The sequence below is a fragment of the Odontomachus brunneus genome, unplaced genomic scaffold (genome assembly GCF_010583005.1).
Source record: "Odontomachus brunneus isolate Ranch 3 - 2012 unplaced genomic scaffold, Obru_v1 Obru_scaffold_058, whole genome shotgun sequence".
NCBI lineage: Eukaryota > Metazoa > Arthropoda > Insecta > Hymenoptera > Formicidae > Odontomachus > Odontomachus brunneus.
In genome coordinates this window covers 1,709,783-1,725,033 of record NW_022639508.1, presented here as the reverse complement: position 1 = coordinate 1,725,033, position 15,251 = coordinate 1,709,783, and the positions used below count along the sequence as shown (strand labels likewise).

Genomic DNA, 15,251 nt, shown 5'->3' with positions numbered 1-15,251 from the left:
GACCCATGTACTCGCCGCGGCCCCGCGGTTGTTCACCTCGTTTTACATCATAGTATGCGCTTGCGCGAGAGTAAGTGCCAGCATCACACGAGTGCGAATTTTGAGTCAAGCGTCGCGGCTTTAAACAGCTATAACTCACGAATGAGTTGACGCAGCGATATTAAATAAAAATGATCACACTTCACGTAATTATCTAAATAAATATGCGCTTTTCATTTCAGCCAATAAATTTGCATTTCATTTGCAATGCGTTTCAATTGTGTGATAGCCAACTTTAAGGAATAACAATTAGACTTTCAGCTAACAAGGAACATTCGCGAAGTGTGTGTCTCCGATTTCGATAAAACTTGGCATATTTATAGAATGGTAAAAATAAGAGACTCATATTTTTTTAATGGGCAATGGTCCAAGTTTAAGGGGTGAAACTACCTCTCAAAGTTTCATGCCTTTTTTGCTATCTCTGTATTTCTATTGGAGATAGAAAAAGACTTTTTAATCCATTTTATTTTTTATAAAAAACCGCATAACTTTGGTCTAAAAGATTTTTTTCTATCTCCAATAATTACAGAGATAGTAAAAAGGTATGAAACTTTGAGGAGTAGTTTCACTCCTTAAATCTGCGCCATTGCCGATAAAAAAAATATGGATTTTTATTTTTGGCCACCCTATAAATATAGAGTTCAATATAAATATAGGTATCAAGTTTTATCAAAATCAGAGACACACACTTCGCGAATATTCCTTGTAAGTTCGAATCAGTCGCTGAGATTTAGTAGATATTGCCAAACAGAATTACGAGTAATTATTCACTTTTTCAATTAATTATCGAATTTAATTGACGATTAATAAAAGCCTATTTAATTAAAAATATTTTAGTTAACCACTGACTTCAAGAAATCTAATTAAAAATAATTTAACCTATTGAATTAACGATTAGAATGAGCGAAAGTAATTAAAGATTATTCGATTAAACATAGTCAATATAATTAAGGGTTATTTAATTGATATAAGCAAATTTAATCAAAAAGCGCAGTAAGACGATTAATCGATGTGAATCGAAATTAACCGTAATTATTTATATTATTCATGGTAACCAACCGAGCTGAATATATGCTTTTATATATATATATATATATATATATATATATATATATATATATATATCATTTGTCAATTAAATGACCTTTAATTACATTAAGTACGTTCAATCATTAATCGAATAATCTTTAATTATTTTCGCTCGTTTTAATCGTTAATTCAACAGTTTTTAATTGATTTGAATTCCTTCAAATTAATCGTTAATTAAACAATTTTTAATTAGATTTCTTGAAGCCAGTGGTTAATTAAAATATTTTTAATTGAATAGGCTTATATTAATTGTCAATTAATTAAATTAGAAATTATTTACTCAAATCAATTATTAAATTGAAGCGAATTTAATCGATATTTTTACAACTCTAAAGAGTACGTTGTTCATATTCCAAAAATGACGAAAAAACTGTGGAAAATTAGAAATCAATCTAGATTGCAATTAAAATTGATGACAAACAAATTATCTTTGATTTAATGCCTGCATCAAAAGTGACTCCACTATGGAAATGGAAGCTCAGCAAATATGATGACGTCAAATAACGTTTTAATCGCGCATTAATAATACTTCTAACGTCAATATTACGTCATTTAATATTGTATTTGGCTATTTGGTAGTATTTTATATAAAATCATGCTTATGGAAATATATGACGTTACTATACTCAGAAAAACTAATACTTAAAAATTCATTTGGGAGATGTAAAGTTTATGTCTGTGAATAAACTCTATGCCATATACAAATTAATTTTTCAGGGAATTTTTTTCTCAGTGTATCTTCAGTCAAGGAAACAATAATCAAAAAATAGTAACAAAAATCTCAATTTTTGCATACACGTATACTTTAAGTGTTCCAAATGATGTATGCAAAATGTCATCGTGGTTCAGAAATAAAAGTTTGAAAGCTGGAAATCTAACATAAAGTAACACGTTGTAAAAATATGATGTCACTCAAATGTATCGTACACCATACGCATTCATACGGAAATAAGAAATATTAGTGTATTCATACCGTTCAGTTACTTTTTGTGTATGCAGAGACTCGATCCGCAACGCATCCTTAAACGCCGCGAATAATCTCGACGCGCCGATGCGCTCGTGCGACGCTCCGATTCGTTTTAAGCGCGCTCGTCGCCGTATTCGAACGGATTTCTCGTGGCGAGGGGCTTCTGCTTAATGAGCGGGAAGTGATTTATTAATAATTTTCCTCGGGCCGCGCGCGCGTCGGTGGAAAGAAATGTCGGTGAGCCCGCGGGCGCGATGCATTATGCATGCGGATAAAAAGCGACGTCGCAGAGTCATCGGGCTTACAAAATGCTATAATAGTTTTTAAAGTGCCGTGCGTCGCTCGGTATGCGCCGTACTATAAATACAGCAATGATTAAAAGATAACGTTACCACGTTCTGCGGAGAGGACGGCGGCGCATAAACGTACTTACGTACTACTCTCGCACGGAACTCCGGCCGATCGCAACGATTTCGAAGGACAAATTGGTGACACGTGAGCACACCGGACTTGTCACAGCCTCGACGAAGCCCGCTATCCTTCTCACGGGGTCCCGCGATTATCGTCATCATCGGCGTCATTACCGTAATCGCGCGCCCCTCGCGGGTTCGACTGTAACACGCAAGCGTCTGTGAAGCTGGCATAACGTTTTACAAATTTTAAAAAAGTTTATGAAAGTGGAAGTTTATGAAAAAAGCGTAATTGTTGAAATTTTTTTTTTAATTGAACGTTTTAATAGAATTCGATCAAAACTGACGGAAACTCTTGCTAAAAGTAGTAGAATTTATTTATTTCTTGTACTTTAGAAGGAAAATGTCGTGCTAGGTTCGCGAAGTTAGCACAATTTTTCATTTGCTGTTTTTCGGTATTAAAAATGCGAAACCCTTTTTGTTTTCTATCTAGAACACTAGAACTATGAAAAGTGTTATTAGAACTGTCATTATTTTTTTTTTTTTTATTTGTGAAACGTTGTGCCGGCTTCACAGACGTAACACGCAAGTCCCCATCACGCAATCTCCCCGACCTCCGTTTTATGAGTGGATTGTCACGCGGATAAAACTAAATGCGGGGTAAAAATGTCAGTGCGTGCGCTCGCGTTAAAAACGTGATTTGATGTTTTCTATGTTTTCTCCTTCTCGCAGCGCAAGGATACGAAACTACTCGTTGAATTTCAACAACTAAGATCCAACTACTGAGGCAAGAGTACCAATGCCTGAACATGTATCTAATTCTGAACATTCTTATTGTTTTGTTCCTTATTAAATACGAATATTTAACATAAGGTATATATTTAATACATGCATATGTATTTCTTATGTTGAAAGTTTAAATACTTGTACTTAAAGGCCAAGACAATAAGAAAGCCCAGGATTAGATACGGACATTGGTATTTTCACCTTAAACGTGTCTAAGAGAGAAAGAAGGAAAAAGCAGTGAAAGAGATTTTCCCTGAAAATTGCACGCAGATGCGCCTGCCAGGGAAGGAATGGTTATCGGGTGAACGATAACGCGATCGTTCGCGTTCATCTGTCACACGCTTGTACAAATAACGGGGCCGCGAGTGGCGGCGTGTATCAGGAAGCCGCGGCGACGTGGAAGAGTTCGCGCCGTTCGCATTTACGTTTCGTTACCCGATCGGCAAACAAATAATAACGAGACGCCACATCATTTGTAGCTCGACGTATTGCGGTCGATACACTCTCTGGAACGCGAGTCGAGCTTTTAATTATGAATTTCGTTGAGACAGATCGAGCCGCTCGAATAAACGGCACAAATTATGCGCGAGCGCGACTGCCTTGTCGCGGAAATCATTTCCTATGCGACGAGCATTGTCGCGGTTGTCCGCAATTCGGCCAGATTGCAACAACGTTCTCTCTCACTGCTGATTTTTCTTTGTTTTCTCTTTTTCATTTTGGGAGAAAAACGAGAACCGATCTATCGATTATCGTCGAAAGGGTGAGTTTTATTGTCGGAAAGTCAAATGTCGACAGACTCGCGGACTCGGTCACGGAGGAATCGGATATCTCAAAATACGTATCGTTATAGAGCTTGACCTGAATACAATTTAAGAAAGAGTACTGTAAAGCTTTATCTGAGATTTGCATGTCAAAAGAAAGGATCGATATCTTAAAATATTATTGAGAGAAGGGAGGAAGATATGCAATTCGTCGCTTCGACTCACTTCTAGCAAGCGACAATGCAACAATTATTTATCCGCGAAAGTCTCGAGAACGAAGGTTCAAACAAATCGTAAAAAAAAGTGAACAATTCCTCGCAAGCGTCCTCGGGAGACGCGGGCTCTCTCGTCGTGAAACAATGGGAAGTGAAAACAGACGTGCCGTAATGTGATTTGTGTTTTTACGCCTCAAAACGAAATTACTCGAGTCATATTAATAAAACGTGTGGAAGGTCGCTTCATCTTCGCAAATTTAATTTTTCGCGAATGCGTGCGAATTAATCTACACGGTAGTGTAGGTGATCAATGCGTAATGGAGCCCGATGGTTAATGGAAACGCATGAGTCCATTAGTTTCGCACTTTTAACTCGCTCGTGTCTCAATGTCGCTGCGGCGCAACGTTCTATTTCAAACTCGGCGACAGATACACGCGCACATCGCGCAAATGCAAAGCGTAAAAAGGATCAACGTGCAATATGCGGAAACACGAGAGCGCCCGCGCACGCTCGCACCGCATTATTCTTACTAATGGCGTTGGATAAACGTGCGAGAGCCTCCGTAATGAAAAGGCCACCTCTGTAAAAAGCGTAACTACGCGCGATAGTCCGGGTTAATCCATCCGGGGAGAAAGAGAATTGAAAACTGAAAAACAGGCGATACCTAAAATGCACAATTAACATCGCAAGATGCAGAGCTCGCTTTCTTTTCTACTTGTGAGATGCGTCACTATAATAGAAATGGAGTAAAAGTTAACAAAATTGCAAACATCTTAATAGAATATTATTAAATTTTCAGTTCTTTTATAGTAAAAAAATTAATATTTCAAAATTAAATATTTTCACGAGTTAATGGTTCACACGATAACGACAAGTTTATGGAAATTTTCTACCTAAAATTCAGTTTAATTGAACCACCGAGAGTCAAGATATTACTGCAACATGATGACTTTGAAAAGAAAATGGAAATATATTTTAACTGCATATACCATACACTTATATTGAGTACTTAATCATCAAAATTATATTTTTCCTCTCCTTATACGTTTTTCCTCTCCTTATACGTTGTATAAATACACGTTAAAATAACACTTTTGCATATTCATTCAGTTTGTCATAAGAAATTGTGAAAGAACAAGCACAATTTTCAGGCAATCTGACCCTCCAGTCCCCTTAATTGTTTAATATTTGTTTAATGTATGTTTAATTGTTTTATCTCACATATTCTATCATATATTTCACATATTCTATCTGTAGTCTAATAGATTTTTTAAAGAATTAATACATTGCATATAGAAATTACGAAGAGATCAAATGCAGATAGAATATCGAGATTAATCAAATAATAGGAATAAAATAATAAATCTTAACTCCCGTGTTATAATCTCTCTAGTTTTTAGCAGTTTTTAGCGATTATTCGCTGCTTGTCGAGCGTACGTCGTCGCGGATTGCGGAAAATTACGCGTTTCCATAAAAGATTATACATGAACGTTATTTTCGGTACATGAAGTTAGCGTGCCACCGCTGCGTGCTGTCGCTTGCAAATGTTATATCTTACGACGGGGATTTAATGAGGTCCTTCCCAGAGGCGAGAGGTAGATTCCCCTTTAGTTCAAAGAGTTGGCGCCTTTTACGCTGATGCGGGGCGCACCTTTGACGCTTTATCTCTTTGTTTGATATCATAATTAATTTTACGTTCTTATTCTCGCACATCAAGGGCTCGTGCACAGACACTCACATACATTTCCCCGATATCGCCCGCGGACTATCTGAATTCCAATGTAACGTAACGCCGCGAATACTCAGATTGCATTTCTAGCTTACGATATCACTTTTGATTGAATGCACAATTCAATGTATTCTATCCCTTATATAGTTTAGTTTCCGGGGCAAATCAGGAGCAAATCTCCGCGAACGAACGAGTACGAGGGTGAGGATAAAGTCGCGAATCTCGTCTCGCCGAAAAATCGCGCGTTTCTCGCAGCGGCTGTTCCGATTATCCACAGTTACGGGAACGAATCTCGGATCTACCGCGCGCAAGCAATCCTACCCTCGGTATGTGCACGCGCGGGCCTCTCGTGGACTCTCGTGCAAATGCATGTGGCCGTGCGGATGTGCGAATGTGCATAACACTCGGGGTATTGCTGCACATCAGCGGCGCGACGTGACTGCGCATCCGTTTACTCAGCCACGACTGTTAATTTCGTCGACATATTGAGCATATTTGAGCGTGTATACGGTGTGTCTACCGTCCGACGTTAAATGATTGGCCAATCCGAGAGGTTAAACATTGACTCTGCCGCGGGTGTCGGTACATACATACAGTCGTTCCCGTCACCTTCCTCTATCTCTCTCTTATCCTCTCGTTGACGTTACGCACGGAGGTAATCGTCATAGAGGTGGCGATTCATAATCGTAACGCTTAACCCCCGCGACTACGTTTCTGACGTCGTCGACAGGAAATGTCGCGCGCACACACGCACACACGTGTTGTACCCGAAATGGTAGCCTAAATTTCAGCCCTACTTTCAACCTCAACTTTCTGACATCTGTATATATTCTGAATGGTCAGTGTATGTTTAATGCATATGGAAAATGAAGTCTTACTTGGTATCTCTGAATGGCAGAGAATGCCACTTGCCACATTCTAAAGACCTCTCTGCAAAATATATATTAATAAGTTACGTAGAATTACAAGAAATTTATATATCTACAATCGCGCGTTTCTTGCCATTCTAAGGCCAGAGGAACTAAACAGAACTTCACTTTCTATGTATATTAAATATATACTGATCTTTCAGAATAAATATAGATATCTAAAAGTTCAGGTCGAAAGTGGGGCTGAAATTGCGACGCAGATAGAATAAAAAAGGTTGACATAGACTTCAGAGTACCAAAACGTAGATGTTAAGTGGAACATTAAGATCGAAAGGAGCAGAATTATGGCTCGGGATAACGCGTCGTCTGTCGCCGATCGCGGTTAAACGTTAAATTAAACTCGTACGGATGTGATACCCCCATTTGCCGGGTTTCCCGCAAAAGTCCGGACGAGGAAAAACGAAGAGAGGGAAGGAATTTCAACTATTAAATTACATAAAATTACGTGCGACCGTCTGAGGCGATTTTTCGCCCGCGCGCTCGATCCCTTCGAGTCGCCGCGACCCTTTTATTGCCCATCCCCGCGATTCCAGAAGGCCCCGAAGAGTTATAATTGCCAGCCATTGGGAGGACGCGGAAAATCGCTGTCTTCGTTGCCCGAGACCGTGCTTTTTCATGATCGTTGAAACTTATCGCTCGTTATTACTCGCATTCCGCCAGCCGGGCCGTAATTAGACCAGATGTCCCAAGAATTACGGCGGATCGATGGCGGAAGAATGCGCGAGAAATGCTCGCTCCGCCCGCGCGAGATCGGGAAGGTTGTCCCCGAAAACGTAAGTACTGGATTCGCAACGTTCGAGCGGCTCTTTACATATTCGATTCCGCCATAAAATCGCGCGGCTCGATCATACCAATTTTATAACAACAATAATAGACGACACCCAGCCGATAACGAGAGAACAACGAGAGGGAATAATAACGAGGGGACGAATGCGCGTTGGGGAGAACTTGGGACGTCGGTTACGAGGTAGCAAATGTCGAACGCGCTACTTGGCCGCAAATTAAATTTTGACATGGGACAGTTCAATTTGCAGTCCAGTTTGCGGTACACGCGCTCGCTCGCTCGTCCACGACGAGCATTTATACGGTGGCTCAAGATTTCATTAGCAAAAGGGTAAACTTATCGAAGTCATTAGCTTAATGCCGAACCCGAGTGGCGTTCGCGAGCGTCGTAATTGAATCGCGGCCGCGGATACCTTTGTGCGTCTCCGGCTTTGCCCGACTGCAGCCCGGTCGTCGTTGTAATTTAATCGGACGGTTGCTTTTATATCCGCGACCCGGCCGAGACTAATTTTCCCCCGCGAGGCGGTAGGCGAGCCTGTCCGTTCGATCGCCAGTAATTTCATATTAAATAGCGCGATGAACTGGAACCCGGGCAGATGGCCGATATTCAAATTGCACACACCGGCTAATTAATCGTTTCACCCCGCAATCTCATCAGACATCTCATTAAATTTGTTCTTCATGAGCGCCGCCGAACGTGCGCCGCCGAACGTGCGCCGATACTCGTTCATTAAGCTATCAATAACCGTACCTGCAAGTCGAAGCGCTCTGGATTTGTTACGCCGCATTTGCACACGTATGCGTTTATACACGTTTGTATGCACGTGTGCGCGGACGCGCAAACACAAATACGCACACACAGCCATGTGCAAAGCATAGGTTGCAATTCGGATATCTCTCGCATCGCCGGCGTTTAAGTAATTTAGCGTCGCGCACACAATTGACCGATTCGATTGGATCGCTCCGGGTGCATATGATTTATCCGCCGATGTCTTCGGGCACTCGAATGATTACTTTCGAGTGAGACAGAGTTGCCGAATCAGACGCGGAATTCGCGTCTCCCGTGTTACCAAACAATCATTCCCATTCCCATTTTCTCGACGCGATTTCTGCAAGTTTTTTTCTCAGCGCAGTGGAAGGTATTCCTCTTCTATTAAAGTGAATTATTAATCAGAAATCTACCACATACTATTCTAAATTTTTCCCCCTCTTTTGAATAAGGAGGAATATATTTTCTTGAAGCAAAATGCTCTCTTGCTGTAAGAAATTTCTATTAAGAATAAGACTTATACTGTGAATAAAAGGCAAAATTCCTTTAGCCTGAAGAATATTGTGCTTAGAATACTTTTCTTTTGGAGGAATCCTCTTGAGGCTATATGTAAGAGGATTTCGCTAAAGATAAGATTATATTTTCTTTTGAGTGTATCGTCCGCACGATACGAATATATGTCTGCTTCGATAAATTACCGTGAAAGACCACGCGCTATAGAAGGGCCTAGAAATGTGTGCGCGCGCGAGCGCGCGGTTCTGAAAATAGCTCGTCATTGAAGCTTCGACGCCCGACGGAGGGTGCTCGAGTCGAGAGGTGTATAACCCTTCGATGAGGTCATCCGCGCGAGATACAGCGGGTGAAGAAAGTATATCGTGTAACTTTTTCACCGAGCGGGTGGCTTTTAACGTTCCGCGGTATAATTAATCGCCGCGAGCACGCCTTGTATATTTATCCGTTGTCGTGGTCGAGAGAATGGGGGAAGGAAAGGGAAAAAGAAAATAACACAGGAACATCATCCCCGAACAGCACACGACGCGAAATCGAAACGGGATATGATTTCACGCGCGCACTATGCGCGACGCGCAAAGCGGTTATTCCGTGAGAATTACGCCGCGCTCTGCTCAGACATTCACGCGAAATCTCTCGTTATTTCGCAGAACATACCTGCAAGGATTTCCGGTGCACTCAGAATGAATTCTGCATCGAAACGGATCTCCTTTGTGACGGCGTGAATCACTGCGGCGACGGATCTGACGAGGCCACTTCCACCCTCTGTGCCAGTAAGTCCTAATTAACAGACAAATTCATCGTGAAATTATTATTTATAACGCACGGCGCACTCTCTAAAGTACAATCAGTGTATTCTTTCCTGAAATGCTGTACTTATAATTGGCGGTTTAGTCATAATTATAGCACTGCAATCACAGTAAAATTTCGTTGAAAGAATCAGTTAATGGTACACTGAGAAATAAAGATTGACAATTTATGTGCACGATTTAGAGTTTATTTACAATAAAGTTGATTACTGCGAAATAAAGTTTATTTCTGTGGAATTAAATTTATCCCTGCGAATAAACGTTACGTTTCACAAATAAATTTTCAAATATTTTTTCTCAGTGTTGCGACTGTTCTATTATTGACGCAGTTTGCAAACACAGCCATTGCACGCGAATCGTGTGAAAGCCGTAAACTCCATCGTCATAAACGCAGAAAATTGGATTTGGAACAATGTATAACGTATTTGTGTATCATATAGATTTTGTACATTGAGGAAAGAATACTTTATGTGTAGGATATAAAATTTCTTTTTCCTCAAGGAAAATTTTTATTTCACAAAAATAAACTTTATTTCATATAAATAAAAAAAATTTGTATTTCACAAATAAAATATTTTATTTCTCCTCAATGTACCAGTTGAAATCAACGAGATATAAAAGACAGAGTAGTATAAAGTAGCAGTATTCCCACAAAAAATCGGTAAATATTCACTAATTGTTGGAGAAATGCTCCTTTTATTGATCCAATCGGGAAGATTTTACTTTAAGAAAACATGTGGAACATGAAAATATAGTGGTATTCAAGTAATTCGCGAAATGAACATAAACGTCGTTTGTACGCGTCGTAGAGCGCCTTTTCGAGCAGCGGTAATTAGCGTGGTGCAGATGATAATAATGCGCCAGTTAACACGAGATCAATATGTTCGCCATCAAGCCTTATCGTATATCAAGGAACTTTGTGTACTCCGTGTGTATCTTTCGAGACACGCTACATTTAATGAGCAAAGCGATTTAGATCGCGGGGATACGATCTCGCATGATTTAGTGCTGTTAGTCATGCTGTTAGCTTCGAGTATCAGAACAGATAATGAGCGCACGGAAACGTGAATTTTCAAAAACACACATATATACATACATACATATATATACACATATATATATATATATATATATATATATATTTATTTATTTATACAAGGTTCGCCAACGAAAATTTTCCACTCCGATTTTTTGAACTCTATTGCTATTTAAAATTTCTAAAGAATAGCTACTTCAATTAAGAGAATAAAGTGATATAGTTAAATTTATCACAATTATACAGCCTTGAAAACAATATTGACGTGTATCAGTATTTTTGACAAAAATCGATTGATTACAGAATAATCGGGACGGGAAGTTTTCGTTGGCGGACCCTGTATATGTATACATATATAACACTCGCCGCGCCGTCGCAAATTATTTATTTATTTGTAGGCTATTCAGCGAGTTCAATTCGGCGTACTAAGCAATTATGAAACACGGTGAATTCACGCGATTCTCGCAGAGGGAGAAATATTCGCGGATGTATGTGTATGGGAGCGATAGTAATCCCGGTCTGTATAGGAAAGTTGCTCTTTCATCTAATTTATGAAAATCCAGATTTAATTTCTCCGGGAAATACACAGACCGCGCCTGATTTTCCATTTTCCAACCGTGTTGAGAGGAAGAGAGGGGAGGAGGGGCGGCGGCAGCGGCGACGGCGGCGGACGGATAATAGCAGTTGCACAGCTTCGGTGATTTATACACTAGACGCAAACGTAACGCGGCAAAAGCGCAGCGGTTGTTTTCCTCCCACGCGATTTTTGCACGGGGCGTGGCAAATTGTTGCAATTTCAGAGACGACAGAGAAACGGTTGCAAATGGGCGCGAACAGAATTTACATAACATTTATGTTAATGGGGTCGAAAGTACGCGCGCACGTCGACATACCTGAAGAGGTTAATTGCCGCGTATTCATTACATATCCATGGGCAGCTCGCGATAGTAGCGACAAGTAAATTACGAACTCGCCGAATAATGTCCGCGCGTGGGCGCGCGTGGGCGCGCGCGGAAATTTAGCATATTCCGCGGATATTTTGTTAATTCGCCGAGATCCCGTTGCAATTTTCGACTTCCATTAACGAGCGGTTAATTAGCGTATGTTTCGTAATGACGCGGCGCGCACGCATGTGTACAAGACAACCGGCGGATATGTATTCCGCAGGGGGATTAAAAGTTGCCTTCAAGTGTACCTCAGTCATTCTCGCGATGCAACCTTTCGCTGCAATTGCGCTAATGACACGCACTCGTGAGATTTATCGTTCGAGGAGGCGGTGCGCGCGTGTGCGGTGTGTCGACCGTTGTTGTTTCGCATTGGGCCGTTGCACGCAACCGTCCGCGATCGATTTGTTGAGAAAAAAAAAACAGAACAAACAAGAACAAACAAACGAGGAAAAACAAAAATTAACGTCGCCCATAAAAAGTTCTTTACTGCTCGCGTTACTTACGACCGTGCCGTGAACGGTGAAACGCGAAGCACACGTCGCTAATATCGATTTCCCGATTCGTCGAAAGTGCACGCGTGTCAGATATGTGTACGTGTATGTGTTTATGTGTCGGGTCTTCGATGAAACGCGTTGTAATCGCAAGGTGGGGCTCGACGCCTCTTGCAACTCTAGAGTTTCGGCGAATTCACCGTACGTTCGTTCGTTCCTTGTCTTTTTTATCAATATTGCACCACGCGCGCGCACATTTTCTATCTTTAGAGAGAGAAGAGAGAACATTGTTCTGCGTGAAATTTCATAACGAAATTCGGAACTGCGAATAACTGTCGTTTCGCGAAATTAGTCGGAACAATATAGTATAATTATATTTCATTTCCGCAATCGAGTTATCGTGCTTGCGTAAATGATATTTCCGTCCTTCTTTTTTCTTTTCTCTCCTTCTTTTTCATTTTAATCACAGCCTCACGCTCCGAATTAATTAGCTGATTCGCAAGTCAAGCTTGTATGTTATCAGTTCGCATGAGTCAATTTATAAGCTTACTTAAATCTCATTTACACGCTTTAGAAATTCATGTAATTTCGTGTTACAAAGAAGCCATGTCTTTATTTCTCTTCTTTTCCTCTCGCTGTATATATATACATATATATAATTTTCATTACATCTCCCGATTAACTTGAAACGGCGCCTTGGCCGCCGTGTAATTTCGCCCGTCGTCCCATTCGGGGACGCGAGGAAGCAAGTTAACGAAGAAAATTAAACTTCTCCCGGCCCGATTAACGGCTTTTCTTTGTAATTTCAGACTCTGAGGCATCGACGATCCTGGGCATGCAGACTACTTGGTTCGCCGTCGCCCTTGTTTTTCTGATACTCAGCGTAGGCTGCCTGGTAACGGCGGCGGTTCTCTGCTTTTTCAAGAAGCATGTTCTTACCCCGAGGCACCCCCATAACGCGCACAATGCTCAGTCTCATCCCCCAGTCAGCTTCCCATGTGAGTCACAAAAAACCCCCCTTACATGTACACGATCGATTCCGCGTGGCTGTTGTCGTCGTTGCCGCTGTCGGCCGGTACAGCCTTTCTACCGTCGGCGAACCGGCCTTCTCTTTTGTGGTTTACTTCGCGTACTGTTGCCTCAAAACACGGGCAAAACTTTTTCCCCGCTCGCCATGGACTGCGCGTAGAGCCGCTATTCTCTCTTTCTCATTCCCTCACTCTCTCACTATCTTACTCTCACTCGCTCACTCATTCTCTTCCTCCCCCTCTCTCTCTTTCTTTCTCTTTCTCGATTTTCACTCTGCTCGAACAAAAACCACGCGATTCTACGCGCTACAGTTACGCGGCTTACAGTTAACGAAGATGAAAATATTCTCGGGAATCGCGAATTGCCCGTGTTTTGAGGAGACTTTGTACGTAAATACTTGTCTAAGAGTAGCTCGAGTATCTCAGCAGATAGCTTATTTGAGAAACGCTCGAAGCTGTTCAATCGAGCAGGAAAATATCCTCAACAATCGGAGGTGCTCCGCGATAGAGTCGAGCTCGATCACGGGGCGTCTCTTTTGCGCAAACAGCCTGAGAAAATATCTCGCAAGAGATCTCAGCTGCGCGCTCTTTTCGCGTCGCGAATGTGTGTTTAAGGGGATATCCTAACTCTTGCACGGCGCGCACTGTGTCAGTAATCGCGGTAATTAATTAATTTTCCCCGGAATACGCACGCGTGAGCGGCTCGTAATTGGACCGATTTGCTATAAAGTTATGCGCCCCGGCGAGCCAACGATCAAAGGACGCACGCACGTGTAATTATGGTATAAAAGATTCATTTATTTATGGTGCCATTAGCGCGAACGCCGAAGCGTTCATTATGTTTCATATCATTATGTAGAATAGAGGTCACACGCACAGTAAGTATGCTCGATTGCAAAACACTTCACACACATTTGCGAAGTGCATCCAATGCACCCAATGAGATTGCAGCGCCCCCTATCACAATTCACACACTGCCGACGCGTTTGCGTTGTGGTCGGTTTTGCCAGGAGTCGAAAAGTGACAATACACGTAGAAAATATCTTTCTACAGCGAAGGAAAGCGATTATTCGCTTTACTTTCCTCGTTTCAAGTAATGTAGTTACCTAATATAAAAAATATTTTTTCCATAATAGTCTCATCACAAATTTTTGAAAGGTTCATTATCGTATATTCAATAGAACTTATTCTCTTTATCAAAATTTAATATCAATTTAATATCTTGATAAAATCCTGACTGAAGTGTTAAACTTGTTAGGATTCACAGAATTTGAAGTAAATTGGACGCACGCTCATAGCGAGGTCATGATAGACTCGCGAGTATATAAACTTATAAAATACTTAAAACAAGTAACATCTACTTCAACGCAGTATTTTTCAGTGTGTGCACGATGTAAGTACTGCTAACGCTTTATTATATTTTTACTTGACAGATAAAAACGTAATAAAGATACTTCTCCTCGATCTCCCACTGCAATTACGACGTTGGATGTCTCATACATCGCTTCCTATCACAGCCGAATATTGCGCAAACGCGTGAGCAATGTCTCTCGAACGCGATAACCTCCGAGGCACTGCAGTTTCATTGGGAAAAATGTGTACGGACCGTTTTGCGGTCGAGTATACACGTTGGGGAAATAATTCTCAATCGATCGCGCACGTGCACGTGCGAACGCGTGCACGCATACGAATACATCCGCGTCCTCTCGCATAAACGTTTCCTCCAGTAAACATTTTAAAGGCTACTTACGCGTGCCAAATTGGAAATCGATATCGTATTTCACGGGGAAATAAGTTATCGGTCGGAAGTCATCGATAACCGGTCGCTGCAATGCACACTTCTCCCTTTCTCTTTTCATTTATTTAGCACGCAATCCACAACGTATTCCTGATGACTTCATCTTTCGATCGCGCGCGCAGACTATTCATCTCTCAACGTGCACGGCTTATGTT

The 15,251-nt window shown here is 41.2% G+C and overlaps 2 protein-coding genes across 3 annotated transcripts in view; one reads left to right on the top strand and one right to left on the bottom strand.

Moving 5' to 3' along the window:
• Positions 1 to 15,251, bottom strand: part of LOC116845833 — a 293,678-nt gene that overhangs the window by 236,813 nt on the left and 41,614 nt on the right. The window contains exon 6 of the mRNA XM_032818974.1: positions 9,645 to 9,767. The gene's annotated coding sequence lies outside the window, so the exon portion shown is untranslated. The remainder of the gene's footprint in view (positions 1 to 9,644; positions 9,768 to 15,251) is intronic.
• Positions 1 to 15,251, top strand: part of LOC116845832 — a 244,937-nt gene that overhangs the window by 215,961 nt on the left and 13,725 nt on the right. For both annotated transcript variants that reach the window (XM_032818971.1, XM_032818972.1), the window contains exons 4-5: positions 9,638 to 9,760; positions 13,080 to 13,268. In XM_032818971.1, coding sequence (XP_032674862.1) covers positions 9,638 to 9,760; positions 13,080 to 13,268 — 312 coding nt within the window. The remainder of the gene's footprint in view (positions 1 to 9,637; positions 9,761 to 13,079; positions 13,269 to 15,251) is intronic.